The sequence below is a fragment of the Pelodiscus sinensis genome, chromosome 20, assembly GCF_049634645.1.
Source record: "Pelodiscus sinensis isolate JC-2024 chromosome 20, ASM4963464v1, whole genome shotgun sequence".
Taxonomy (NCBI): domain Eukaryota; kingdom Metazoa; phylum Chordata; order Testudines; family Trionychidae; genus Pelodiscus; species Pelodiscus sinensis.
The window spans coordinates 1,916,172-1,941,771 of NC_134730.1; the positions used below are offsets into that span (position 1 = coordinate 1,916,172).

At 58.1% G+C, this 25,600-nt stretch overlaps 1 protein-coding gene across 1 annotated transcript; it reads right to left on the reverse strand.

Annotated features, from left to right (window-relative positions):
* Positions 1-280: 280 nt before the first annotated feature.
* CCDC42 (coiled-coil domain containing 42) lies at positions 281-5,810 on the reverse strand. Its single transcript, XM_006112586.3, has 7 exons — positions 5,531-5,810; positions 5,009-5,114; positions 4,666-4,770; positions 3,447-3,644; positions 2,743-2,964; positions 884-1,042; positions 281-419 (listed from the first exon to the last, which is right to left on the reverse strand). Exons 1-7 carry the CDS (start codon positions 5,605-5,607, stop codon positions 321-323), a joined length of 966 nt encoding a protein of 321 aa, XP_006112648.2. The 5' UTR covers positions 5,608-5,810; the 3' UTR covers positions 281-320.
* Positions 5,811-25,600: the final 19,790 nt, after the last annotated feature.

The following is a 25,600-nucleotide window of genomic DNA, read 5'->3' on the forward strand; positions in this document are numbered from 1 at the left end:
CTCGCTTGCAGCCCCGGTAAATGACACGCTGAGACTGTTGGAAGGAGCCGTCTGGAGTTTCAGGAAGAGTTTGTGAAATACTTTGGTGGATCCAAATCTCTATTTCGGACGGCAATGCCCGGACTCTGCTCTGGGCTGGTTTGTGTGTAACCGAGGAGCAAACGCCGTGAAAATGCTTTGTCTGATATCGTGGACGGGCTCTTTGCACAGGACGATGGAGAGCGCTGGCGCCGTCTGCAGCATCCCTGGGGGCTCCGTCCCTTTCCTGTCTCAGCTGGCTGAGCCTCCCCCAGGCAGGACTGGGGGAGCTGGTGTGGCCCTTACACGTCCTTGGGCACGGCTGCCATGGATCGGTTCTGGACCTCCTTCTTTTTCACCTCTGCCCAGATGTCAGAGAGGTCCTGGATGAACTGCTGGATCTGGGGGGAGAGGAGAGACGGGGCAGGAGGGTTGGGCTGGCTGGGAATGGCTTTTGCAGCAGGAATGGCAGGTGTTTGGCCCAGGGCTGTAAATAGGGCTGTGAAGGAGGCCTGGGCATTTGCACCCCCAGCTCAGAGCGAGTGGGGCGGCTCTCTGGGGCCAGTGTTTGAGAGCAGGGAGCCAGCTAATGAACGTGAGCAGCGATGGCCCAGACCCGCGAGGAATTTGTAGCCAGTGCAGCCACCCACCGGCCCAGATCACCCACAAATAGACCCGCCCCTCCCCTGCGCTGCCCCCGTCAGCTCAGGCTCCAGGCTCATCTATTGCTCCTCACCCCTCTGCTCCGCCATGGGCAGCCCGGCCGGCCCCAGAGCGCCCCCTGCAGGGTGGGGCGAGGAGCCAGATGCTCTCTGCTCTCCCGCGCTGAGCTGGGGGCCAGGGGCGGGCGTCAGTGGGGCTGTACCATGTCCAGCTGCTTGTGGGTGTCCTCCACGGACACGTTCAAGGTCTCCTTCAGCTGCTTGCTCACGCCCTGGAAGAGGTTCAGGGTGGCCATCTTGATGGTGCCCAGCATGAGGGTTTTCTTGGCGGCCGTGTTCTGGATGTGGGCCCAGCGGGACTCCTGCGGAGAGAGGGCAGGGAGCCTCGTGGCTCAGCAGGGAGCCTGGCGAAACCCGGGACGTGCCAGCTCGACAGCCGCCCGTCAGCTCCCAGGGCGGAGCCGCTCTCCCCTGGGACGTGCCTGGGCATGGAGTTGCCCTTCCCCTTCCATTTACCCTGGCAGAGGCTCGGCTCGGGGCTGTGAGCCGTCGTGAAGGCTCCGAGCGCAGCCGGGGCTGCTCCCAGGGGTAATGGCACAACTGGACCAGGACTGGAAATGGGGAAGGAGCCTGCTGCATGAGAAGACAGGCTGGCTGCTTTGGGAGGGTTCCTTCCCAGGGCTGGTGTGACGTAGTGCGGGTACCTTGCTGGTTGCTGGGCTGGGGCTGTGGGTGACCCCCACTGGCTGCTGCCTGCACCACGGCCCAGCCGAGTCGCTGATGGGACAGGGAGGGAACCTGTTCGACCGGTTACCCCCCAAGGAGAGGAACAAGGAAGGTGGATGCCGCCCCTGGCTGGGGGCAGGGCTGGAGGAGAGTTTTAGTTTCTGTCTGGGATCATGGAGGAAGCAGCCTAAGCAGCAGGCTGGGATTTAGGGGCCCAGGCTCCCCCATCTCAAGGGGGGCTGAGGCATCCTAGGCCTGCCCTGTGACCAGATGACATCTGTGCTGTGCTGTATCCTGGAGGAGCAATAAACTCCCTCTGTTCTACTGGCTGGGGGAGTCTGTCCGTGCCATTACGGGGTGCAGGAGGCGGGGGACCCCGACGCGCCACCACAGCTGGAGAGCCGCTTCTTGTGGTGGCCAATGAAGGCTCGGATTGCAGAGCACGATTCTTTGGCCATTTCTGAATTAGGCAGCTATTTACTCAGGCGCATCATCCCAGTATGCTCAGGGCCCTGGCTACCAGACAGGACCTGGGAGGAGCAAGGCTACTGCCTGCACGTATCTGAAGAGTATAACCAGCAGAGAGGGAGGAGAAAGGGGCGAATCGAGGGGTATCAGTTGGAGTCCTGGATTACGGTTGATCAAAGAAAAGGCTGAACATATCCACTCAGAGGTTAGCCCAGGATCCTCACCCAAGGGCCTGCTGACAGCCCCAAGACTCAAGGTCTTCACAGTTCCATTAATTAAAGGCTTGGAGGCCAGCCTGTGGGGGACGATCCAGCCTGGGCCCTGGGGGATAGACTGGATGGGAGCAAATAGGTCTCCTATTTCCCAGCAGCCTGGTGTAAATTAGCCAGATCGCACCCACGTCATGCAATGGCTTTAGTGTCACACCCAGGCACCCCTGAGTGTGACCCCGATTCACGTGCCTCATGCGTTGCCTGGGTGGAGTCCCACTGGCCCGTGGTTCGGGACTCTGAGGGATCCGGGCCGTATGTCGGTTTCAGCCTCTCTTAAATCACGTTCGCTTAGTCACCCTGCAGAACCAAGCCAGGCATTTGGGTTTGCCGCAGCCCGGCGTGACAGCGAGTTGGTGGAACGCTTATACTGTGCACAAGAGTTAACGTCAATGATTTCTGACCCAGTGGCCCCCTGAAACTCATGGCCTGTGGTGGGATCCCCGGGTGCCCCAGCAGGTCGGGATGGGCACCCACCCGGCAAACAGCGTGGCAGAATCTTGCTGCCCACACACCCTGGCCCAGCAAGCTGGGAGAGTTCCCTGGGTGGGAGGAGGGAGAGGGCTGCCTCGGGGCCCTTGTCCGGGGATCCCCCTTACCCAGACGATGACATCGCTGCGGGCATGGTCGAAGCGCATCTGCAGGCGTGCCAGCTCGTTGTTGTGCTTCAGGATCTCATCGTCCTTCTCCTCCGTGTAGTGCGCCAGGCGCACCTTCGCCTGCTCGATCATCTCCAGCCCCTCCTGCGCCGACTGCACGAGGTCCTGGTGCATGCCCACCAGCGTCTTGTACCGGCCAATGACTTCCCGGATCTCCTCAAACTGCAGCACAGCGCACCTGGCGTTACTGCCTCATGGCCCAGCCTGGCACATGGGAGCCTAGTGCGCTGCCTCCTGGTGGCACCGGTGCCCAGGCCGGGAAGAGCAGGGGTGACTAGCACATCCGCCCTAGGCGAGCCGAGCACCCCAGCACGTCTCTGTCCCAGCATCGTCCTCGCCCCTATGCCCGGGAAATATCCTCCCTCCCCCAGCCTGCGCATCCCTCGGCACACATCTCCGCTCCCCCAGCCTCCGCTTCCTCCCCTTGGCCAGGACCCAGGGGTCCCACCTCCACTCAGCTCAGACCTGCAGCCCCTTCCCGAAGTCCCTCCCACACGGCCCTGCTCCCTTCTAGCGCCAGGAAAACCTTCCCTACGCTCTCTGCACCTCCGCAGGGGACCCTGAACTTTGCCTCATCTCCCCGAGACTCTGGCCCCTTCCCACGGTCCCTTCCGCATGTGGGGGCCCGTAGGGTCCACGCTCACCTCCGACACCTCAACCACCTTCTCCAGGTAGTTTCTGAAGATGGAGTACTGCTGCAGCTTGTTGTAGAGCCGCTGGTGCTCCTGTTTAAGGACCGCCATGTCCAGCCTGGCCTTGGCCAACTCCTTCACCCTCTGCTTCTTCAGCTCTTTCTCCCTGTTGGCTTTCTTCAGGGCTCGAATTCGCTTCTGGTCATTTTCCTAGCAACGCCCCGCCACCGCGTGGAACGCCCCGCCCCGGAAAGGAAGTCCCAGACAAGGGATGTGGGAGGTTAGCGATGTGACCGCACCACGAGGGGACATGTCCTGCCCAGCCCCACGCCCCTCCAACACCAGCAGCGCTTGGAAGAGGAGAGAGACTACGACAGGGCGGAGGAGAGGAAGAAAAGCCTGGAGGAGCCAGGCCTGTGCCAATGGGCAGCAATGGAGCTAGCCAGTCACCAGCAGCTGGGCTGGGGTCCCGTAACTGCCATGGCCATTGGCACCTGGTCCTAGGCTAGGGAGGGCTGCAGGGAACTTCCTGCCACCGCCCCAGAGGAGAATGTTGGCTGAGGCTTTACCGGAGATGCCACGAGAGCTGGGCATGATGGAGCCGCTCTTGTAGGCTCCCGGCAACATAGAGACACCCACCCCAGACAGCCCTCCTGAGTCCTTCTCTGGCTGCGATACAGAGGGAAGGGGCTAGAGCGGAGGCTCTGGGGGATAAAGGTGCAGCTCCTGCACTGAAACATCAATTCCTGCTCTATACGCTCTGTGTACAGCTCGGGTGTGTGTGCGGGTGTATCACGGAGCATCCCTCCGGCTGCAACAGGAACTGGCAGCTATTGTACAGATCAGGGACATGTATGTGGGTGTATTATGGAGGAACCCTCTAGATGTAATGGGGACAACTCAGGGGCAGGTGTGCATGTGTGTCACGGAGCAGCCCTCCAGGTGTAATGGGATCAGGCGGCTGTGTTACAGCGCAGGAGCGTGTGTGCGGGTGTCTCACGGAGCAACCCTCCAGGTGTAATGGGAACAGGCGGCTGTGTTACAGCGCAGGAGCGTGTGTGCGGGTGTCTCACGGAGCAGCCCTCCAGGTGTAATGGGAACAGGCGGCTGTGTTACAGCGCAGGAGCGTGTGTGCGGGTGTCTCACGGAGCAGCCCTCCAGGTGTAATGGGAACAGGCGGCTGTGTTACAGCACAGGGCGGGTTGTGTGAGTGCTGCTGGACTGGCTGTACCTGTATGAACTGCTCAAATTTCTTGATATAAGCCTTCAGCTGAATCTCCTTAGCACCGAGCTCCTCCCATCGGTTATTCAGGGCCTCCATCCTCGTCCGGAATGCCTGCGGGGACACGGCGCCAGGCAGAGGTGAGCCCGAGCTCTGCTCCAGTGACCCCGCTCTGGCGCCCACAGCTGGTGCTCCCCCGCCCTGCCAGTCCCGAGCAGGGCCAGAGGTCAGTGGGTCGGCTTCTGTGCTGTGCCTCCCGGAGACCCCAGCCAGTCTGGGGGAGCCGCGCAGCGTGTGCCTGGCTCTGACGATGCCCTGCCACAGCAGTCACTGCCCGGCTCCCTTCTCTCACCTCCTTCTGAGCCTCCATAGCCCTGTGCACCAGCGCCGCCTCTTTCTTCTTCTCCAGCAGCCGAATGGACGGCGATGGCGATTGCTCCTCCGTGGCTGGGAATTTCCTGCCGCAAAGATACAGAAGCATTCGCCGGAGCTCAGGGCTGCCTGCTCAGCGTCGGGGACGTGGCCTGGCCTTTCGGGCGGCCCGTGGCCTGCAGGCTCTGAGTTGCTCACGTGGGGTCTGGGCTGCCAGGACAGAGCCCCTCCTTTGTGTGGACGGAGCCGAGGAGCGCGGAGAGTGAATTGTGGGCTGGTGGCCAGGCAGGAGGAGAGGTTGGGGGAGGGAGAGATGGTGGAGAGACCAGGAGGGAAGGGGTGGCAGCGCTGAGTGGGGGGAGCAGAGAAGGAGGTGGGTGTGCGGAGCAGAGGAGGGTGGGATGGATGGTGGAAGGCCACAGAAGGGGGGAGGCGAGGGGAAGGCCAAAGCGGGAGCGGGGAGGCCAAGGTGGAGGTGGGGGGGAAGGAGCGTTTTACTCACATCAGCAGCTTCAGGAGCTTCTGCCCGTACTGCATGCGGAAATACTCCGAGAGGTCCTCTTCCTCCATAGTGGCCATCGTGTCCGCTCCCCGGGCGAGCCCCGCTCTGCCCCGCTGTGCAGCCTCTCCCTGGGGCCCTGGGTGCGGGAGTGAGCAGCTGGGGCGGGACGCACCCACAGTCCACAAGCGCCTCCCTCCCTGCTCCGCGCCGTTGGACCCCACGGAACCCGGAGCCAGAGCTGAACGATGCCACCTGGTTACTTAGCAACCATAAGGCCCCTGCCCTTTCGGGGGAAGTTTGTTCTCATCTGGCTGGGCCTCAAAACAAACTGAGGCGGTGTGTCTGAGCATCAGGCAGTGTGTCTGAGCGTCAGGTGGTGTGTCTGAGCGTCAGGCGGTGTGTCTGAGTGTCAGGCGGTGTGTCTGAGCATGAGGTGGTCTGTCTGAGCGTGAGGCGGTGTGTCTGAGCATGGGGTGGTGTTTCCGAGTGTCAGGCGGTCTGTCTGAGGATCAGGCGGTCTGTCTGAGCGTCAGGTGGTGTGTCTGAGCGTCAGGCGGTGTGTCTGAGCATCAGGCAGTGTGTCTGAGCGTCAGGTGGTGTGTCTGAGCGTCAGGCGGTGTGTCTGAGTGTCAGGCGGTCTGTCTGAGCGTCAGGCCGTGTGTCTGAGTGTCAGGCGGTGTGTCTGAGCATGAGGTGGTCTGTCTGAGCGTGAGGCGGTGTGTCTGAGCATGGGGTGGTGTTTCCGAGTGTCAGGCGGTCTGTCTGAGGATCAGGCGGTCTGTCTGAGTGTCAGGCCGTGTGTCTGAGTGTCAGGCCGTGTGTCTGAGCGTCAGGCCATGTGTCTGAGTGTCAGACCGTGTGTCTGAGCATCAGGCAGTCTGTCTGAGCATCACAAGGTGTGTCTGAGCATCAGGCAGTCTGTCTGAGCATCACAAGGTGTGTCTGAGCGTCAGGCGGTGTGTCTGAGCGTCAGGCAGTCTGTCTGAGCATCACAAGGTGTGTCTGAGCATCAGGCGGTGTGTCTGAGCGTCAGGTGGTGTGTCTGAGCTTCAGGCAGTCTGTCTGAGCATCACAAGGTGTGTCTGTGCATCAGGCGGTGTGCCTGAGCATGAGGTGGTCTGTCTGAGTGTCAGGCCGTGTGTCTGAGCATCAGGCGGTGTGTCTGAGTGTCAGGCCGTGTGTCTGAGTGTCAGGCGGTCTGTCTGAGTTTCAGGCCGTGTGTCTGAGCGTCAGGCGGTGTGTCTGAGCGTCAGGCCGTGTGTCTGAGTGTCAGGCGGTGTGCCTGAGCATGAGGTGGTCTGTCTGAGTGTCAGGCCGTGTGTCTGAGTTTCAGGCCATGTGTCTGAGCGTCAGGCGGTGTGTCTGAGCATCAGGCCGTGTGTCTGAGTGTCAGGCGATGTGCCTGAGCATGAGGTGGTCTGTCTGAGCGTGAGGCGGTCTCTCTGAGCATGGGGTGGTGTGTCCGAGTGTCAGGCGGTGTGCTAGTGAGGCAGCCTGTCCCCATTTCCCAGGACAGGTGAAAGAACAACCCCTAGAAGCAGGCCTCTGTGGCGAAAGCACGGGAGGGGCCTGGCTGCGCCCCGCCTAGTGAGGGAGAAGCGTCCCCATGCAAGCGAGTGCGCGTGTCTCTCTCAGGCCAGGCTCCAATTCATTACGGTGTCGGCAGGTTTCGTAGATCCCGCTGAGACAAGGCTCCCTACGTGCAGCTAATCCTGGCCGGAGTCCTGCAGCTGCCAGCATGTCACCTCCTATCAAGGCTTAATCTGTCTCAGCTTCTCCTCACTGGACCTTTCTCATTAGCCAGGCAATGGGCGTCTCCTGCGGCTTCCCAGCGCTGCCGAGGGAAATACAGCACCTGCCGTGGCCGCCTGCAAAGCGCCGCAATCGCCCCCCCACGCTGAGAGGGAGGGAGCCAGGCGGCAGCACAGAAACAGCCAGGCAGGGTCAGAACCGAGGTCCCGCTGCTGCCCTGCCCCATGGCTGACGCTGGCCAGTGCCCGACGGGCGGGGCTGGTGCTGCAGATCTCCTATCTCCACAGCAGGGCAGGAGCGTCCCTTCAGCCCCACCAACAGGCGCCAGCCCTGGCTCAGAGGGTCCCCTGGTGGGATATGAGGAGGCCCTTCTTTCCTTCTGCCCCCGCACCCCCCAGCTGAGGCTAGTGAGGGGGGGCTGCAGCTGGGAAGCGGATTTGCACGGCCCTAGGATTGCTCGAGGGCCCACGCGAGGGCTGTGTCTGTGCAGCGTCACACGGATCCCTTCTCCCAGCTGCCTCGGCCCATCCGCTGAGCAGCGGTGTTCCCCTGGGCCCGTCAGCTCCTGCGCTCTCTTGTCTAGGCGACGGGGAGTTCGTGGGGGCAGAGCCGTCCCTGGGCACCCCTAGCACCACGGAGGTTCTGGTCGGTGACTGGGCTGCCTCGCCACGGCCACAGGGCGGTTAGTAGCATCAGATGCCGCACAGCGTGCCCCGTGCACCGCACAAGTGACTCCGAGAGCCGTGCGCTACCCCCGCGCTTCTCCGCCTGTGAGGTCACCGGGACGTGCGGCGGACGCACAGGGCTGACTAGGCCCTGCCCCCCCTCCGGGCACTGGGACCTGCTGGTTGGGGTCCCAGTGGGGCTCAAGACTGGCCCGGTCGCTCTACATCATGCTGGGCCAAGTTTGGGTGACTGGATTGCAGCACCCAGGGCTGGGAGCTGGGGGGAGCAGTTGGTGTCATGTTCTCTGGTGACTGCCATTCCCCATCTTCCAGACCTGCCTGTCCTGCCCCCACGTCCCAGAACAGGCCCCCCGATGTTCCCCTTTCCCATGGCCAGGCAACTGCCCCTCTGATCTGCCCCCCTCCCACTCTACCTACGCCCCTGCTGCCCCTACACTCCTCCCCTAGAACCTCACTTTACCCCCACCCCCCACCACTTTACCCTCTGTGGCCCATGAGATGTGGGGGTGAGTGTTTTGGGGGGCTATCGGCTTCCCACTCCTCCCTCCGGCCCCCACAGCACCCTACACACCTCTGCCCCCATTGCTTATCCGGCCTTCCCCTTACACCTCCCAGTCCCAAATCCTCTGCTGCTCCTTACCCTCTGCCCGCATGGGCCATGGGGGTGGGTTGTGTTTTTGGGACGCTGCCTTTCCTCTGTTTGCTGGAGGGGGGTAGGTGGGTTTCCCACCTGTTCACACAGTGGCTGGAATCTGAGCCCTGGCCCCGTCCTCAGGAGGACCCCTGTGGGGAAGGCAAATTGGGTCTGGGAACATACTGGAGGGGCCTCTGGCCACAACAAGCCATCAAAACATGCAGAAGGGTCCTGAGCCAAAACCCTTTGAGACACGCTGGCCGCAGACACCGTTTGGCCCAGAAGAGGACGGCAGGCCCGGTGCAGAGCGAGTACAATATCCTCCATGCCCACCGCGCAGGAATCGGTTTCGTTCCGGGGGCAGTGTGAGATTGTATCACCACGAAAGCTGCTTGAACCAACTTCTCCACCATCCTCATGTCTCCAAGCCCCACCCTGAAATCCTGCGCTGAATCCTGCGTCCTTATTCAGCTACCCCGGGTAAATCTGGCGTGCCAAGCTGGGCTGACAGTGTCACTGAGCCATGGGGCACTTTGAGAGGGGGACACCAAGCAGGGCATCCAGATAGGGCCATGCAGCAGATGAGCCAGACTGTGCTCTCTTACAGGGGCACAAGTCCGTGCAGCTCCGGCGCACGGGAGAGCCAAGGCAGCTGGCCGCACTTGGAAGAAGAGGCTGTTGGTGGGGTCAGTTTGGGGGTGTTGTTCGGCTGCAGCAAAAGACGAAGAACATAAACTGGGTGAGTCCAAAGGTCCATCTAGCCCAGTATCCTGACTTCCTACAGGTGCCCCAGAGGGAGTGAACAGAACGGAACCGTCCAGTGATCCCTCCCCTGTCTTCCACTCCCAGCCTCTGACAAACAGAGCGGCAGGGCACCATTCCTGCCCACCCTGGCTAATGGCCACTGATGGACCTGTCCTCCAGGAATTGATCTAGTTCTTTCTTGAACCCTGTTCAAGTCCTAGTCCTCACAAAACTTCTGATTCATCATAATGCAGATTCGTTCCCCCACCCCCAGCCTCCTAGAAAGAATAAGTGAGACTCAGTTAAACGTTCAAAGGAAAAGCAAACGTGAAGAGAAGTGCGGTGCTCCAGATCGCCATGTGCCCCAGAGGGAGCCTGTCTCTTGCTAAGCCTTCAGCCCTGAGCTTGCTGGATCCTATGGAGACAGGGAAGCTGCCCCCTGGTGTGCGCTAAGCTCTGACACCCCCCACGAAATAGCTCTTAAGCGCCCAAGTCACAGGGCCAGGGAAGGGTGGGCAGAGAGTTTTGCTACTCACTATGGAGGCGATTCCCTGCGGTGACTTGTTTTGTGGAGCTGCGGCTCGCGAATTGCAATCCCTGCTCACTGTGAAGTGAGCACAGGGCTTCCTGCCGCTGCGGGTGCTTGGTTTGCTGGGTAGAAATGGGGAAGGGAGGTGGAAGCAGGGTTTGAATAAGTGCTTCCATTACAGCCAGCTGGAAGGGGAGAGAAACCCCTGGTGTGTCCATGTAAGCAGGTTGCTCCTGCGTTGCTTAGAAGTGCTGGCTATGCAGCTGATGGAGCGGTGTTTTGCTCATCGTAATCAACTTGGCGGCTGCTGGGTCACAAATTGCGTGAAAACTAATTGCAATGTCTGTAATTATGGTGGCGATACAAAGGAAGAAAGTCTGTGCTTAACCTGGCACAGCGCAGGGAAACACTCTCCGTTTAAAAGTCTCGGGGGCAGCCCCGTGAGTCTGTAGCTCTAAAACCCAACAGGTGGTCCTGTAGCACCTGCAACTCTGGGCGTGTGCATGTAAATACCGTTTGCTTCTGTTTGCTCTGCTCTGCTACATATTCAACGGGCGCAGCCTTGGTTTTGCCCATTGTAATCAATTTGGCTGCTGTGGAGTCACAAATTGCGTCAACACCAAGTGCAGGAATTGTGAAATATGGTCACCAAGGCTGCAATTATTGTGGGGAAGCAGAAAAGCCAGACGGGGTTTAACCAAGTCCAAAGGAGAGAGACAGTCAGTGTAAAGAAACTTGGATGGACAGAGGCTCCACTTCCAGGGCCCTGTGAGGTTAAACGGGGGCAGGCCGGACTCTGAATCAGCAGGCTCTGTCCCCTCCAGCCGAGAGCTGTAAGACTGGTTCCACCTGCTTCTCCCCCCGGTTCAGCTATAGGCTCCATGCAGAGTCTGTTTTATTATTTTAAACGTACTTCACTGAAGGCTGCAATTTCTTGGGGCTGGACTGGGCTTTGGGCCGAGGGCTGAAGTCACTAGTACTTGCTCAGCGCCAAATCCACTCCAAGCTGGTGGAAGCAGCGTGCGGCTGGGTGGCGGTGCAGCAGAGTGAGCAGCTGGCAGGACAGCGGCGGTGCGGTGGGCAGCGGCAGAGCGGAGAGCAGCCCGATGGTGCCCGGTTTGGGTGTTTTCCCAAATTAATGCCACGTTACTCCCCTCCCTTTTATTAAACAAATCTTTTCCACACTGGGACGCTGTGCTGAGGAGGGGGGAGCATTGCCCCACAGAGGCGCCCAGGGATGGGGTGTGAATTTCCCAGGTTACAGGGTGGGGGCTGGAGCCAGCTCTGGGTGGGATGGATGGGGAGGAACCCCTAGATACTGAACCCAGCCTGGCTGCTGCTGGCTCCATCTAGCAGAAGGGTTACAGAGGTAAAGCCTTCTGAATCCAGCCTGATGCCACTGGCCTCCTGAGCCAGGAGTAAGTAAGATCGGGCCCTTTACTTCTGCTTTGCAGGAGGCTTCTCTTGGCCCATCCCTAGTCACTGTCGGCTTCTCTCCTCTGCACACTGCCCCTTTTCCCTGCTCCTTTGTCAGACGCTTTCCTCCTCAATAGACTGGATTTTTAAAAGTGTTTCTATTACGCTCTCCATGGCAACGGCATCGGCTTGCCATGAATAAATTACTTCTGACGTGACACGGCTCATTAGAATATCGGAACTGTTACTTCTGAGTCAGATCTTTCTAGTGGGGGCATTTTCACTCTGCCCCTCCCCGCCTGCCCTCCTGCCTGGCCCCCACGCGCTCTCTGGCTAAAGAAAGCGGCATTTTAAGATTCTCCTCTGCAGGCGGCGCTGCCCCGGGCTGATTAAAAGGCCGGGGGAAGTTTCTGTTCCCAGCCTTCGGGGGCTGCTGGAGCGGCAGAGAATGTCTATGGAGGCGGGTCGCTTGACAGATGGATGGAGTGAGGGCTCAGCGCGGGCGTAGGCCTTGAATGCTGTTGTCCTGCATCCCCTCTTCGCACCGCTGGGCTGAGCCCGGTTTTCAGTTACCAGCCCCCACTCACTGAAGTGACTGGGGAGCCTGACAGGGTGCGTGACTTGGACAGCAGCCCCTGCCATCGCGTGCGGCCCTCTCAGAGCAGCTGCACGGGGCAGCTCAGCCCTGCACCGCGCTGGGCCCCGGCTGCCCTCGGCACCACCCGGAGAGCGCTGCTCCCCGCCCCGCTCTTAGCGCTGCCCGGAGTGCGCCCCTCTGATGGGGATTTAAAGGGCCTGCAGCTCCATTAGCAACAGCTGGGAGTCCTGGGTCCCTTGAAATCAGCAGGCCCGGGGCAACGGCCCCCTTTGCCCGTCCTTCCCCTGCTGGCGGCCTCACTGCGAGTCCGTCTGGAGGGCAGTCTGCTGTCGGCGCTGTGCAGGGCCACACACGGGCTCTGTTCGGACGCCTGTGAAACATGCCTGGCGGGGTGGCTGGCTTTGCGGACGTGCAAGTTCCCAGCGGGGGCCCATAGGCGGCCCACACACGCCGGCTCGCCTTGACACCAAGCACATCAACGGGCGGGGCTCCGCGTGATGGTGCCGCGGGCGCTGGTGGATCACCGTGGGCGTTCCACAGACACCAGCGCAGGGGTCTGGACAGGCGCATGGCGCCCGCCGCTGCAGGAACACTGGTCTGTCCAGAAAGCTGCAGGTGGGGGGGGGAGGGGGGCTTTCTTTCCAGAACACGATTGCGGTGGGGCGTGTGGACGTGCCCCGGGAGACCGAAGCGCCCCTTGCAGCCCTGGCTCGTGAAACTGCCCGGGGGTCACCTGGAGAGCGGTAAGGAGCATTTGAACAGCTGGCTGAGCAGGTGCCACGTGGTGGTGGAATGCGCCTTTGGGAGGCTGACGGTGGAGGCGGGGGTCTCTGCGGCAGGCTGCACCTCCCTGAGCTCAATATTCCCCTGGCGATCGTGGCTTGTTGCACTTTGCATAATGCGTGTGATACTGGGGGGGCTGTTTGCTTGGGACGGGGGGAGCACTAGAGTTTGAGCAGCTAGGCACTAGCACTGCCAGAGGGGTGCCAAGGGCTGCTGTTAATATCAGCGAGGCTGTGAGGGGCCCTGAAATAAACCCCATTACAGTCACGCCCCTCCCCTTCGATGCAACATGCCATCGGGAACGTGCCTTTCAGGCCTGCGCCCGGGACCACGGTGCCGGGTCTGGGACATGGTGGAGCAGTAAATACAAGTGCTGAATCCTTTGCAAAGTGAGCGTTGTCTGGTGCACTGAAACACAGCGAAGCCTCCCCCGCCCATGTGGCCAGAGGTGCTGCAAAGAGGCACAGCTCACAGCCGTATGTCGGCCCAGGCGGGGAGAGGGACTGGAGTCGGGGACAGTTGGACGCCCCAAGAAGGAAAAAGAAGGTGAGGGTGCACGGGGAGGGGGGGTTGCTGCACACGGAATTTTGAATCTGCCGGGGAGGGTGGGGGGGACCTGGGACCTGAGACTCACCGGGCTGCTTCACGAAACGCTTCAGGATCTGAGTCTGTTCCTCCATGACCTTGAGCATGCGCTCTCTGGCCTGGCCTTGTGGTCCCGGGTGCCCTTTCCAAGCGCTGTTCCCCACACCTGCTCTCACGCCGGGACCGATCTACCACTCACCGCGCCCACCCATGTCCGGGAGGGCGTCGCCTTCCCTTTGGCAAGCCCTCCCGGGCGCTGTGCACTGGGGCTAGCGCGGTCCCTGATCTTCTGCACAAAGCACCTGCCAACGCCGCGCCCCTTTCACTTGTACAAACCCCTTTCCCACCATTTCACCAGTGCCCTGCTGGCCCTCGAGAGGGAGGCAGCTCGCCACGCACCTTACCCCCAGTGAGCGAGGGGAGGAGGCTGGTGGCTGGTGGCTAGAAAAGTCCCTTTGCAGTGTGTGACGTAGTGGGGGGACTTGCTGGGCGGTGGTGACCCCTGCTGTCTGGAGCAAGACCCAGCAGGGAAAACCTTATTATGCAAAGGTGATGCCAAACTTGTTGAACCAGTGGCCAGACACCCCCCATGGAGAGGAACAAAGGAAGGTGGATGCTGCCCTGGCTGGGGGGCAGGGCTGGAAGAGAGTTCGTTAGTTGCTGTCGGTGAGCATGGAGGACACAGCCTAGGGACAGGGGCTGGAGTTTAGGGGCCCAGTCTCCCCCCATCTCAAGGGGGCCTGAGGCATCCTAGCCCAGCTCTGTGACCAGATTCCATCTGTGCTGTGCTGTATCCTGGAGAGGCAATAAACTTCCTCTATTCCATGGGCTGGTGCAGTCTGTGCCATTTCAGGGTGCAGGAGACGGGGAACCCCCAATGCGCCGTCACACAGTGATAAACAGCCCTAATTAGGCCACAATTATCCACGGGCATCTCCTTGCTCAGTGGACGCAAAGAAACCAAGGCACAGCTTCCCCAGGACCGTGGCTTTCGCCCAGCCCCCTACGCTCTGCTTTGCTTCCTGCACAAGTGGCTGATTGGTCCTGGCCAGTCGCCTGCAACGGGGGAAGGGACAAAGCAGCAGGGCCATGGGATCTTATGCAGGAAATCTCCACATGCCCCATCCCCCCCCAATGCCTCCCTCTGCAGGGTTCCACTGAGCTCTCCACCAGCCCCAGCATCCTGCTCCGCTACCGCCTGTGAATTTCCTGCCATTCATGCCAGCCGTTGCCGTCCAGGGCCTGCCTCTTTCTCACATCTCCCTCCATCAGCAGCCCAGGCGTCTCCTTCTTGTTATAATTGGGGTGAGCAGCCAGTTCAAGACCATTTCATTTTTAAAGTTCAAAGAAAACCCTTGCCCACGCTCGCTCCCCCGCCTTCTGGCTCCAGTTGAAGGATCACCAATTGGAGCTGACGCAACGTCTGGTAGGAAATGCACGGGCACGAGGCAGCGCTCCGACAGCTGCCGGCACCTCTGCCCTGCGTGCCTGGCTCAGAGGCTCCTTGCTGCAGGGAGTCTTGGTTCGATGCAGCGACAGCAGGAGCAGGGACCGAGCATGTGGGCGGTTTGTTAGTTTCCTGTGGAGCGGATTGCAGGGAATCAGGGATCTGCATTGGAACGGGTCAGTTATTCTGGCAGCAGCAGGGCAGGGAACAGGGTGTGTTTTTTAATGAATACCCCAGGGTGCCAAGCCTGCTGGCTGCAAGATAACGGCATTTCTGCCACTTGGCACCAGGAGAGCGGGCTTGGGCCATGGGTGCTGAATATCGGGCTAGTTTCAGCCAAGATGCTGCAGGGAGGTTTGTTAGTTCCCGCTGTAACTGACCCAATGGCAGGGCCTGGCTGTGGGGTGTTCAGAAGGGCTCAGCGCCCACAAATGAAGCTGCAGTTTCAGCTTGCCATGTGTACTCTGGGGGCTCGGGGCCATATGCAAAACACGTGTCTGGGTAGGGCACCCCAAAATTCGGGGCACCATATTTTCAGGTGTTCCTAGGCAGCTGCGTGTGCTTCGACTCTGTCACCTCCACTGCCTGGTTCCTTGGCCCCTCGCAGAATCACAGAATCCCTGCCTCTCTGCGTTGCTCTCACATGTTTTCTCATTATCTGGCTGCAAAGGGAAACCACAAGCTTCACAGTTTCACTAATCACGTCTTTCCAGCACCCATTTGCTACAAGTTACCTGCTTGCTTTTTGGTGCTGCAAACAATGAAATACAATTGTGAGCAATTGGCAGTATGACATAGCCAAAGCTGAGGGCAAGGCAGAACACCTAACAGGGTGCTGGGCGAATGAAGACTGTCACAAAACATAGTGATAGAGATGCAGCCGTGTTAGTCTAGTGTAGGTGAAACAAAAAACAGGACTATGTAGCACTGTAAAGACTAACAAGATGGTTTATTAGGTGATGAGCTTTCGTGGGCCAGACCCACTTCCTCAGATCAATATGTGGAAGAAAATCGGCACGACCATATATACCAAAGTGATACAATCAAAACAATGAACGCATGTGAAATTGACAAATCAAATATTAGATTATCACCCCTAATGTCATTACCTCACAGAAACTTCCCCTATTATCACCCCATGTCACTACCTCACAGACACTAACCTTCCCCCTCACTCCCTCTCTGTTCTAATATTTGATTTGTCAATTTCACATGCATTCATTGTTTTGATTGTATCACTTTGGTATATACGGTTGTGCCGATTTTCTTCCACGTATTGATCTGAGGAAGTGGGTCTGGCCCACAAAAGCTCATCACCTAATAAACCATCTTGTTAGTCTTTAAAGTGCTACATAGTTCTGTCTTTTGTCACAAAGCATGGTGCTGATCTTGAAACCAGACGCCTGGTAGTTTTGTTCTGATTGTTACATTTCACAGCTTGCAGAGAAGTTAGTTAGAAACCTACCATATTCTTGCTGGAATTAACTGAATGGCTGGGATGTCCAGAAAAGGGGACTATCCCTCCCGTTCATCACAATAATGACTAATCAATCACTGAGGTCAATCAGTGAAGACCTAACAAGCAACCCTGAGTCTGTAAATGCTTCGTCTAACCCTTTGTGTGAAGGCATCTGAGCATTGAGCTTCTTGGTCCTGTCTCAGAGCAGTGGGCTGGACTTGATGTTTTCTTGAGGTCCCCTCCAGCCCTGCATTTCCATAAGACTATGTTAAAGCACTGTCAGGATGCTTCAGAGGGGTAGCTGAGTTAGTCTGTAACTGGAAAAACTTAAAAAAACAACAAATAGTCTTGCAGCACATTGGAGCTTCACAAGATATGTAGATGGTATCATGAGCTTTCATAGGCACAACCCACTTCTTCAGATGACCGGAGTTATTAAAGGTCCAGTTTCTAAACAAATAGGGGATGGCGAGGGAGGGAAAAAAAGAAGAAAAAAAGGGCAATGAAATAGTGGACTATAGTGTCCATGCTACATGAAGCTGATAGAGGAGATACTAACTGCTCTTAAGTACCTATTTTTTTATTTTTATTTCATTAGGATGTGGAATGTGGTGGGGCATCAGCCAATGTCTTTATTCAGACCTCTGTGATAGGAATCAAACCTGTACATGAAGATAAGTTCTAAGGCTTCCCTGTGGAGTTTGCTTGTGAAATGGGCCTGAAATAACAAGGGGACTTTGAGATGGTTTGCAAAAAAAATGTGCTTTCAGGCAAAGGGGCTAAATCCATAGTGAATGTTGCACATCAGGAAGAGACTGGTGAGTTTTCTCACTAATGGTTTTAGCTGTCAACCATTCTGGTGGTTTTATGTCCTTCCTGCTGTGATAGAGGTCTATAAAATCATGACTGGTATGGAAAAAGTGAAAAGTTATTTACTTATTCCCACAATGTAAGAACTAGGGGTCACTACATGAAATGACTAGGCAGCAAGTTTAAAACAAACAAAAGGAAGTTTTTCTTCACTCAGCACACAGTCAACCTGTGGAACTCCTTGCCAGAGGATGCGGTGAAGGCTAGAACTTTAACAGGGTTCAAAAAAGAGCTAGCTAGATTCATGGAGGTCAGGCCCATCAGTGGCTATTAGCCAGGATGGGTAGGGATGGTGTCCCTGGCCTCTGTTTGCCTGGAGGTGGGTGACAGGGGAGGGATCATGTGAGGATTCCCTGTTGTGTTCCCTCCCTCTGGGGGATCTGGTATTGGCCTCTGTCGGCAGACAGGACACTGGCTGGATGGACCTTTGGTCTGACCCAATGTGGCTGCTCTTATGTTCTTATGTTCTGTGCCCATAAGGCATCCGGGTTGTCTGACACTGCACCTCAGTGGTGCTGGAACATTATGAATAGTGGGGGGTGCTGAAAGCCAGCTCCCATTACCCCTCCCCTCCTTGCTGAGGCTGGGAGCAGGGTTATATCTCCAGGAAAGGCAACCATTATAGGGGTAAGGGAGCTGAGGCTGGGACCACAGCCAGGAGGCCAGGAGTGGAACCCCAGGCCGGAGGCCAGCGTGTGGTATTCATGCCTGTGATGGGGCAGCGTAGGCCTCCGAGGCTTCTTGAGAGAGGCTTTGTGGCTCTGCCACACCCTCCCCACTAAAGAGCAGTAGAGAGGTCCTCCGAGCTCCCTGGAGCGGCTGTGTGACAGGCAGCCAATCAGGGCCGAGCAAGCTGGTATAAAGCACGCTGCTGGGTCAGAGCCAGTCAATTCCTCGTGGAACAGCAGGAGCATGGACAGTGTGGTGAGCTGGCAGAGCTGCAGAGTCCCAGACAGGGTTGCACTGTCAGAAGCCAGAGAGAAGGAGAAGGAGCCCGGAGTCGGGTTCTGGGACTCTATTTTGGACAAAGCCATGAAGTAAGGGTGACGCCGGCGCAAGGCCATGAACAGTAGCCCAGAGAATTATACACTTGGCGGAACTTGAATTAATGGACACAGCAGAGAGCTACTATCTACAGGGTCCCTAGGCTAGGACCCAGAGTAATGGGTGGGGCTGGGTCCCCCTTGGCCCCATTAACCACTGGTGGGTAAGAGGCCCGGAGATTGTCCCCCGTCCCGAAGGAGGGAACTGGAGCACAGTGGCCCAGCTAGCGAGTTGCAGCAGGAAGGTGAGGACGCTGTCTGAGGAGGGCGCTGTGGGACACGGCTCTATCTGGGCACAGGAAGAGAGGCCCAGTACAGGCGCAGGCTCTCGGCCACAAGGGGGCCCTGATGAGTGGAGGGTGAACCCAGCCGCCATGCCCCACAGGACCAGTCGGCTGCACCTCTCGTGCATCCCAGAAGGAGATTGCCCCTGAATCCCCTTGCACCGGGGCTTGGGGAAGACTCAGCTCCCTGCCAGGCACGGTGTCCTGGGCGTGCTCCTCTGCGAACGTCAGTGTGCAGAGTCACCGTGCTGCCGTGATTAAAGCCCAGATCTGGGCTGGTGTCTCTGCAGAGCACGTTTAATGAGACGGAGGGGGCCGACTCAGCCCTTTGTGCTTTACAGTCGGTGTGCGGTGTGGAGCTGTCTCGTTATCCAGAGATTTGTAGTCATTAGTCACCGCCTGTGGAATCCCAGGGTGCTGGATGCCAGAGGGAAATTTGCAGCACAGCAGCGAGGGAATGAACCCTTCAGAAGTCTGCACAACGTGCAGCCAATCTCGCTGGTGTCAGTGGTTTTCTCGGTCCCGGACACCAGCTCTCCCAACCCCCCATCCGAATGAAAAAATGCATGGAACAACCATAGCGTAATGGTGAACGGGTAAGGTACACTCGGCCAGTCTGCCACCGGGGTTAGCTACCACATTTCACAGCACGAGTGAAAGTCAGGTATTGCTGTAAGGACAGCGTCTCTGAGTAGGCTGCCTTACTGGCTCATTCGCAGCTCTCGCCTGGAGCATCACAACACTGGCCAAAGCAGTTCCCTCTAAATGTAACAGGATCTAATTCCTGGCTTTGCAGAAGGGACTGTTCCATCACCCAGTCTCACCTGCAAAGCAAAGGCCTGAAAACGTAACCAGCTGCTCCCGCGCTGAGCCCAATAACTCGCGTCTGCCTAGAGCATCTTTCAGACGCGCCTCCATCCTGCGTGTGACGACCACAAGAGCAGGGGGTCCTGCACTCACGGCCCGTTGTCGCCATGACGAGGTTTCCTCCGGCCGGCAACTCGCTGCGGGTGGCCGGGTGTGACTCTGCACAGTCTTTCAGATCGTGGCCTGCCTGTCAGGGTGTCGGGGTGACGAGGGTAAGGGGCCCACACATGGCGGCTGGAGACAGGCTAGAGAGGGGTGGGAACCCAATTCCTCCTCAGCTACTGCATGTTGGGCGGGGGGAGTACCCTGGCCTTGCCGGAGAGGCCCTGGCGTTGTTCTAATACATCACCCCTGTTCCGGGCGGTGACAGGCGCTCTGCAGTTGAGCTGGCATGTGACAGGAAAAGGCAGCGACGCCTGACGTGCACACACGCATTTCTGCTATGTTCTCCTCTGTAAAGTGGGGGAGACGACACCGCCTGCACCTGGGCATGGGAACCTTCCTTCATGCATGTTGCAGACGTGCCATCACAAGACAGAGAACACACAGCCCCTGCCTGACAGCCGGCCTCACCCTAAAGACGACAGACACGGCGTAGGAAGCAGGTTGGAGGAAACGAGAAGAAAGGGGCTTTTAATTAACTGCAGAGGTGAGAAAAATTCAGAGCCACTAGATAAGGTGTTATGGTGCCACAGATGCTCTAGGAAAGGCCAGTCCCTGCTCCAAGAGGCTACAGGCCGGTCCCTGCCCCAATGGCAGAGGCAGCAAAGGTCGGGATTCCTGTCCCTTGGGGCACGCTGCCTCCCTCCGAGGGCCGCCTAGAAGTGAGTGGCTGGGGGGGTTGATGCCTTCGGGCTGTGGGCAGGGCCTGGGGAAGGGGTGATGGACAGGAGCACAGCAGGCGACCCGGGCGCAGAGGGGCCGGCCTTCATGCAGCTGGCCATGCTCGCTGGCTTGAGAGTTTCCTTGGGAGGCAACAGCAGGTGCAAACCAGCCGAGCTGCCCTGATTTCTTGCTCCTCGAGAGCCAAACACGCAGCAAGGAGAGCGGGCCCCTCCCGGCCCCCGGGCCAGCTGTTCAGTGGGGGCTGGTGGCTCAGAAATGTAGCACTGCAGAATTAGCAACCACAGGAGAGCTCCAATCTGCTGCCCGCCTCCTGACTCATCCGAGCTGGCGATCGGGTGGGACCTTTGTGTCACTGAGAGGTGCAGGGCTGGGTCAGGGATTTGGGGTGCAGGAGGGGCTGAGGGATGCAGGGCTGGGTCAGGGATTTGGGGTGCAGGAGGGGCTGAGGGGTGCAGGTCTGGGTCAGGGATTTGGGGTGCAGGAGGGGCTGAGGGATGCAGGGCTGGGTCAGGGATTTGGGGTGCAGGAGGGGCTGTGGGGTGCAGGGCTGGGTCAGGGATTTGGGGTGCAGGAGGGGCTGTGGGGTGCAGGGCTGGGTCAGGGATTTGGGGTGCAGGAGGGGCTGTGGGGTGCAGGGCTGGGTCAGGGATTTGGGGTGCAGGAGGGGCTGAGGGGTGCAGGGCTGGGTCAGGGATTTGGGGTGCAGGAGGGGCTGTGGGGTGCAGGGCTGTGGAAAAGATTTGGGGTGTGGGAAGGGGTTAAGGGTGTGGGCTCTGGCCGTGTGGTGCTTACCTTGAGCTGCTCCCAGCCAATGGCACAGTGGGGCTGAGGCAGGCTAGCAACCTGCCCTGGTCCTGCGCCTCTCCCAGAAGCAGCCAGCACCATCCTGTGGCCCTGGGGAGGGGGAGGGTGGCTCTGTGCCCTGCCCCACAGCTCCCATTGGCCGTGGTTCTCAAGCAATGGTGGCTGCCGAATCAGCGCCCCGGCCACAGGACACTCCAGCCCCACCCGGGGGCGGCAGGGAGGGACACGCCTGCTGGCCACTTCCAGGAGCAGCATGGGGCCAGGGCAGGCAGGGGGCCGAACATCTCCCAGACTGGGTCCAGTCGGCTCCAGGAGAGCCCTGCCGAAAGCGGGCGGGCTGGCACCTCTCAGACAGACTGGCCGCTCAGGCGAGGCCCCTCCACTCGCTCCAGTCAAAGGAGCCGTGGGGGTGGTGGCCCAGACCCGGCCTGGGCTAGGGCTCTGGGAGGCCTTGTCCCGCCTGAGCTGCTGCCTGGTTGCTGCTCGTAGTAGCCAGCTCCGTACGGCCCGCCAGCCCCCCAGACTGAACCAGCGCCGGGCGGCTCATCCACGCGCCCCTCGGACGGCCATGCAGGCATTCTGCTGGGCGCTCTGCCGCTCCCAGGGCGGTTCCTGGCGGCTCTGGTGGCCCCGAGCCCTGCTCTCCTGGCTCGGAAGCGCCTGCTCAGGACTTCTGTCATCTGCTTTCCAGTTCAAGAGGAAAATGTAAAGAAGCCTGGGCCGTATGGTTGCCCATAGCAACAGCTGTCTCCTGAGTTGCATGATCCTCCAGCCCTTGTAGGCATCTCCCTTCCCCCTGCCTGCTGCCGAGAACGGTCCCTTTCGTTCTGGCGCAGGCGGGAGCGAGAGCAGCGAGAGGAGTCCCTGCCCGGGGCCGATAGTGAAGGCCGTCCTTGCTCTTCAAGGGGCCTCTCTTGGGGGAATCCTCTGCTCGGTTTTCCTGTGTTCCCCCTCTGGCTGCAGGGATCCCATTGCGCTGGAGTTTTTGGCGTGGTGGTGGAGTTAGCGTCTGGGCCTGGTGTTTGGATCCCAGTAAAAACCAGGAATTGTCCCTTTTCCATTGATGGAGGTTCCTCGAGGAGGCCGGTAGAGCAGGCAAGGGAAGGCACCACCTCCCCAAAACTGCCGACATGCTCAGCCACCAGGGAGGATGGGACAATGACGCGGCCACCCAGCGCCCCAGCCACGGCAATCTTGGCCCTCCAGGTGGCGAGGAAGGATCGGGCTGGGGTGGGCGGGGCTTAGATCCAGGGGTGGGGCTTTGGGCAGAAGTGGGGCACTGGGGCTTGTCTTCCCCAGCTGGGCCTTCTCCCACTGCCCATGAGGTTCCTGTCTGGGCAGGTCATTGTGACATTGAGGGGCTGGGGAAGAAGCCAACCCTTCCAGGTCCACTTCCCACAGGTGTTCCAGGGGACAAATCAACCTACAGGAATGCTGGTGGGACATTTTAAGGTGGAGTTAATATAACACACATTATAGATCAGAGTTGGGAAGTTATGGTAACTGAATGCAGTATGTTCACTCTCCACACAGTTCTGTTCACCCATGTCAAGTATCCCACAACACTTTGCAACACTGACGTCACTTTGGCAGTAGAAACTAGGAAGCTCTCAAAGGCAAAATACGTTAATGTTCTTCCCTGGTACAAGCTGGGATGTAAATAATGTAGCTGGAGTTGACAACTTATTAAGCTGAGCTTGGCACCATCTCCACAATGGGAGGTTGATGCTCTCAGCATTTGATTTAACGGGTCTTTCCTAGACATGCTAAATCAAACGCCATAAGATTGATTCCCAGTGTACAAGTGGAGACATGACCAAAGGCTTAAAGGTGCACGGACTCACATAGCCATGGAAAATGAACTGTGGGCTCAGACTACTTAATCAGGCACAGTTGTGTGTTTTAATTGCCTGCCCCCTCCTTGGGAAATTGCAGGCTTTTTACAGATTTTGTTCTTTGGCAGCGAGACGAGGTGATTAAAGAACTGGAACAAACCTTCAGTTTGTTTAGTCTTATGTGAACACGAAATCCCCAATATTTTGAAGTGTTGTGGATTGGTTAGCACTGCAATCTGTCAACATCTACTCTGAAGGGTCCTATTATTCCATCAGCTGTGGGCTTTAACTCATCCGATACAGGCAACACAATTATCACTTCTGTTATTGGCTGCAAATCTCTTACCTGCACTGCACTGCCGCTACCCCATACTCTGCGTGCATCCTAGCTCTTGGACTGCTGCTGAGAGCTGAGGATCTTACCTTTTTCACAGCAGTGATTTTTGTGGATTAGTCTTTACAGGGCACCCTGCTGTAAATTGCACCAGGATACATCCATTCTGCTCTAACGTTGATGCTTGTAGGAAGCGAGGTGTTATAAGTCCTCCCAAAGTCATGCAAAAAACCCGCAATTTGCGCAACTGGAAGTCAGCCACAGGAAAAAAATTCCCTGCCTTATGTTGTTTCGCCACCTTATGTTGATGTAAATCTGAGTGTTTTGGAATGTGTCTTGGCCTAACAGTGAGGACAGCCTGTAGTGCAATGAACTAGCTAGTGAGTATGACGTGCACCTTCACCCTCTCGGGTGAATGAGAATTGCTTGATTGTGTGTCATAGCCCCTGTAATGCAAGCAGTGACTCTCCTCAAGCTCATATGGTAGAGGCGTGTGCTGGTGGACCAGCCGGTTGTAGATTCTATTTCTGGGGACACCGTGAAATGCTGCGTAGCTGTGACAGGGAACGGCAACACCGCAAAGCCCGGCAGTTTGGCTTTGTTGCACAGGCTGGTGTGGGGATGAGAGGCCCATCTGCAGACTAGCCGCACTGAGCGCTTTTACAGCCTGTGTGTTTATAGGTAAACAGCTTCACCAGCGTTCAGACATCTGTGTTTATAGCCATCTGACGGCATGGAGCCACGCTGTCGTCCCACAAGGCCATGCCTCTGCTATCAGCGGGGGGGCGGGGCGGCATGCCAGCTGCTCTCTTGGGAAGACTTCAGCAAGGCTGCTGAAGAAATACAGCAGCCCAGTGACACAATGGGGCCTGCTGCCAATTGCTCTCCTCGCCTGGTCTGCTGCATGTCGCCCAGCTCTGGGGCTGGGTCTCATGTGGGGCTCAGATGGTGTCTCTGGCCCACACTCCCCCATCCTCATAAGAAGTGAGATGTGGAGGTTCAGGGCTGGGAGAGGAAGCTCAAAAATTGTTTTCATGGTGTTAGGTTGAACCTTCTGCTGGGGGCTTGACGGCCCTCTAGTCCTCTGTTAATGCAGACAGTGGAGCTAGCATGGACAGGAGCAATGTATCCCCTACGCCCCCCTCTCCATTGGAAAGAAAAAGGAGATAGACCTATCTCATAGAACTGGAAGGGACCTTGAGAGGTCATCGAGTCTGTGACGTAGTGGGGGTACCTTGCTGGTTGCTAGGCTGGGGCTGTGGGTGACCCCCACTGGCTGCTGCCTGCACCACGGCCCAGCAGAGTAGCTGATGGACAGGGAGGTGACCTGTTCGACCGGTTACCCCCCAGGGAGAGGAACAAAGGAAGGTGGAATGCCGCCCCTGGCTGGGGGCAGGGCTGGAAGGGACGGTCTTTAGTTTCTGTCTGGGAAGCAGGGGAGAAGGAGCTAGGGAGGGAGGCTGGGATTGTAGGGTTCAGCCACCCCCCATCTCAAGGGGGACACTGAGGCCTCTTAGCCCCAGTTCCTGTAACCAGATGACGTCTGTGCTGGGCTGTATCCTGGAGAAGCAATAAACTCCCTCTATTCTACTGGCTGGTGGAGTCTGTTTGTGCCACTACTGGGGTGCAGGAGACGGGAAAACCCCAACGCACCGTCACAGAGTCCAGTCCCCTGCCCTCACAGCAGGACCAAGTACCATCCCTGATGGATTTGCCCAAGATCCCAAAATGGCCCCCTTGAGGATTGAACTCACAACCCTGGGTTTAAGCAGCTAATGGTCACACCACTGAGCTAGCCCACCCCCAATTGTTTTCCCCTCAATATGGTTCAGCCCCAACTGGGAGGAGCCAGACCTAAGCATCTAGTTCTGTTCCCAGGATCTCACCTACAGCTACTCCCCAGGTGGCCAGCTGGTCCCCATCAAGAGTCCACTGTGGCATGAGGTGAGAACCTGCCCTTTTGTTGACCTTGTACCACGAGGCGTCCGTTGGCGATGACTCTCTGTCGACTAGCTTGGGCTGGATTTGCATAACCTCTAGGCACAAAGTTCTCTAGCCCCATTATCAATGACCTGAGCCATCTGGTCCCTCAAAGCAACGTAGTCCCGTTGAAGAAGAAGCTTTCACACGTCACGGAATGTTTGCTTTTATTGTGACATCGATAAACGGTCCCCACTTGGTTTTTGACCTACAGGCTTTGGGCGCAGGGCCCAACGTGTGAGCTGGAGAGCGAGCGAAGTTGGTCAGGAATCTGCATTGGCAAATAAGTGCAGTGAACTCCAGACTTGGTGGAGCGGGCGTGGTGCTGAGCGCGATCTCGTCGCGCTTTTCTCCGACGCCGTCATCTGGAAGCGGAAGGGACGGATTCTCCCGCCGGAGCAGGGTGGGGTAGCCTCACTGACACCGGTGGCGCTACGCCGATTTATGTCTATTCAGGGCATGGGCCTGTGTTTGATGTTGAAATAATTGCAAAGACCGCTGGAAAAAACGGCTACTCGACGTTCCCTGCTCTCGGCCAGGGGAGCCCTCTACGGACCGTTGAGTGATAGCGGCT

Bases quoted from the DNA above. Each gene is read 5' to 3' on its own strand.
- CCDC42 (XM_006112586.3), bottom strand. From the start codon at position 5,607: ATGGCCACTATGGAGGAAGAGGACCTCTCGGAGTATTTCCGCATGCAG. The intron at 5,115-5,530 runs GTGAGTAAAACG...TCTTTGCGGCAG, and splicing joins AAGCTCCTGAAGCTGCTGAT to GAAATTCCCAGCCACGGAGG. The intron at 420-883 runs GTACAGCCCCAC...CTCTCCCCCCAG, and splicing joins CCCACAAGCAGCTGGACATG to ATCCAGCAGTTCATCCAGGA.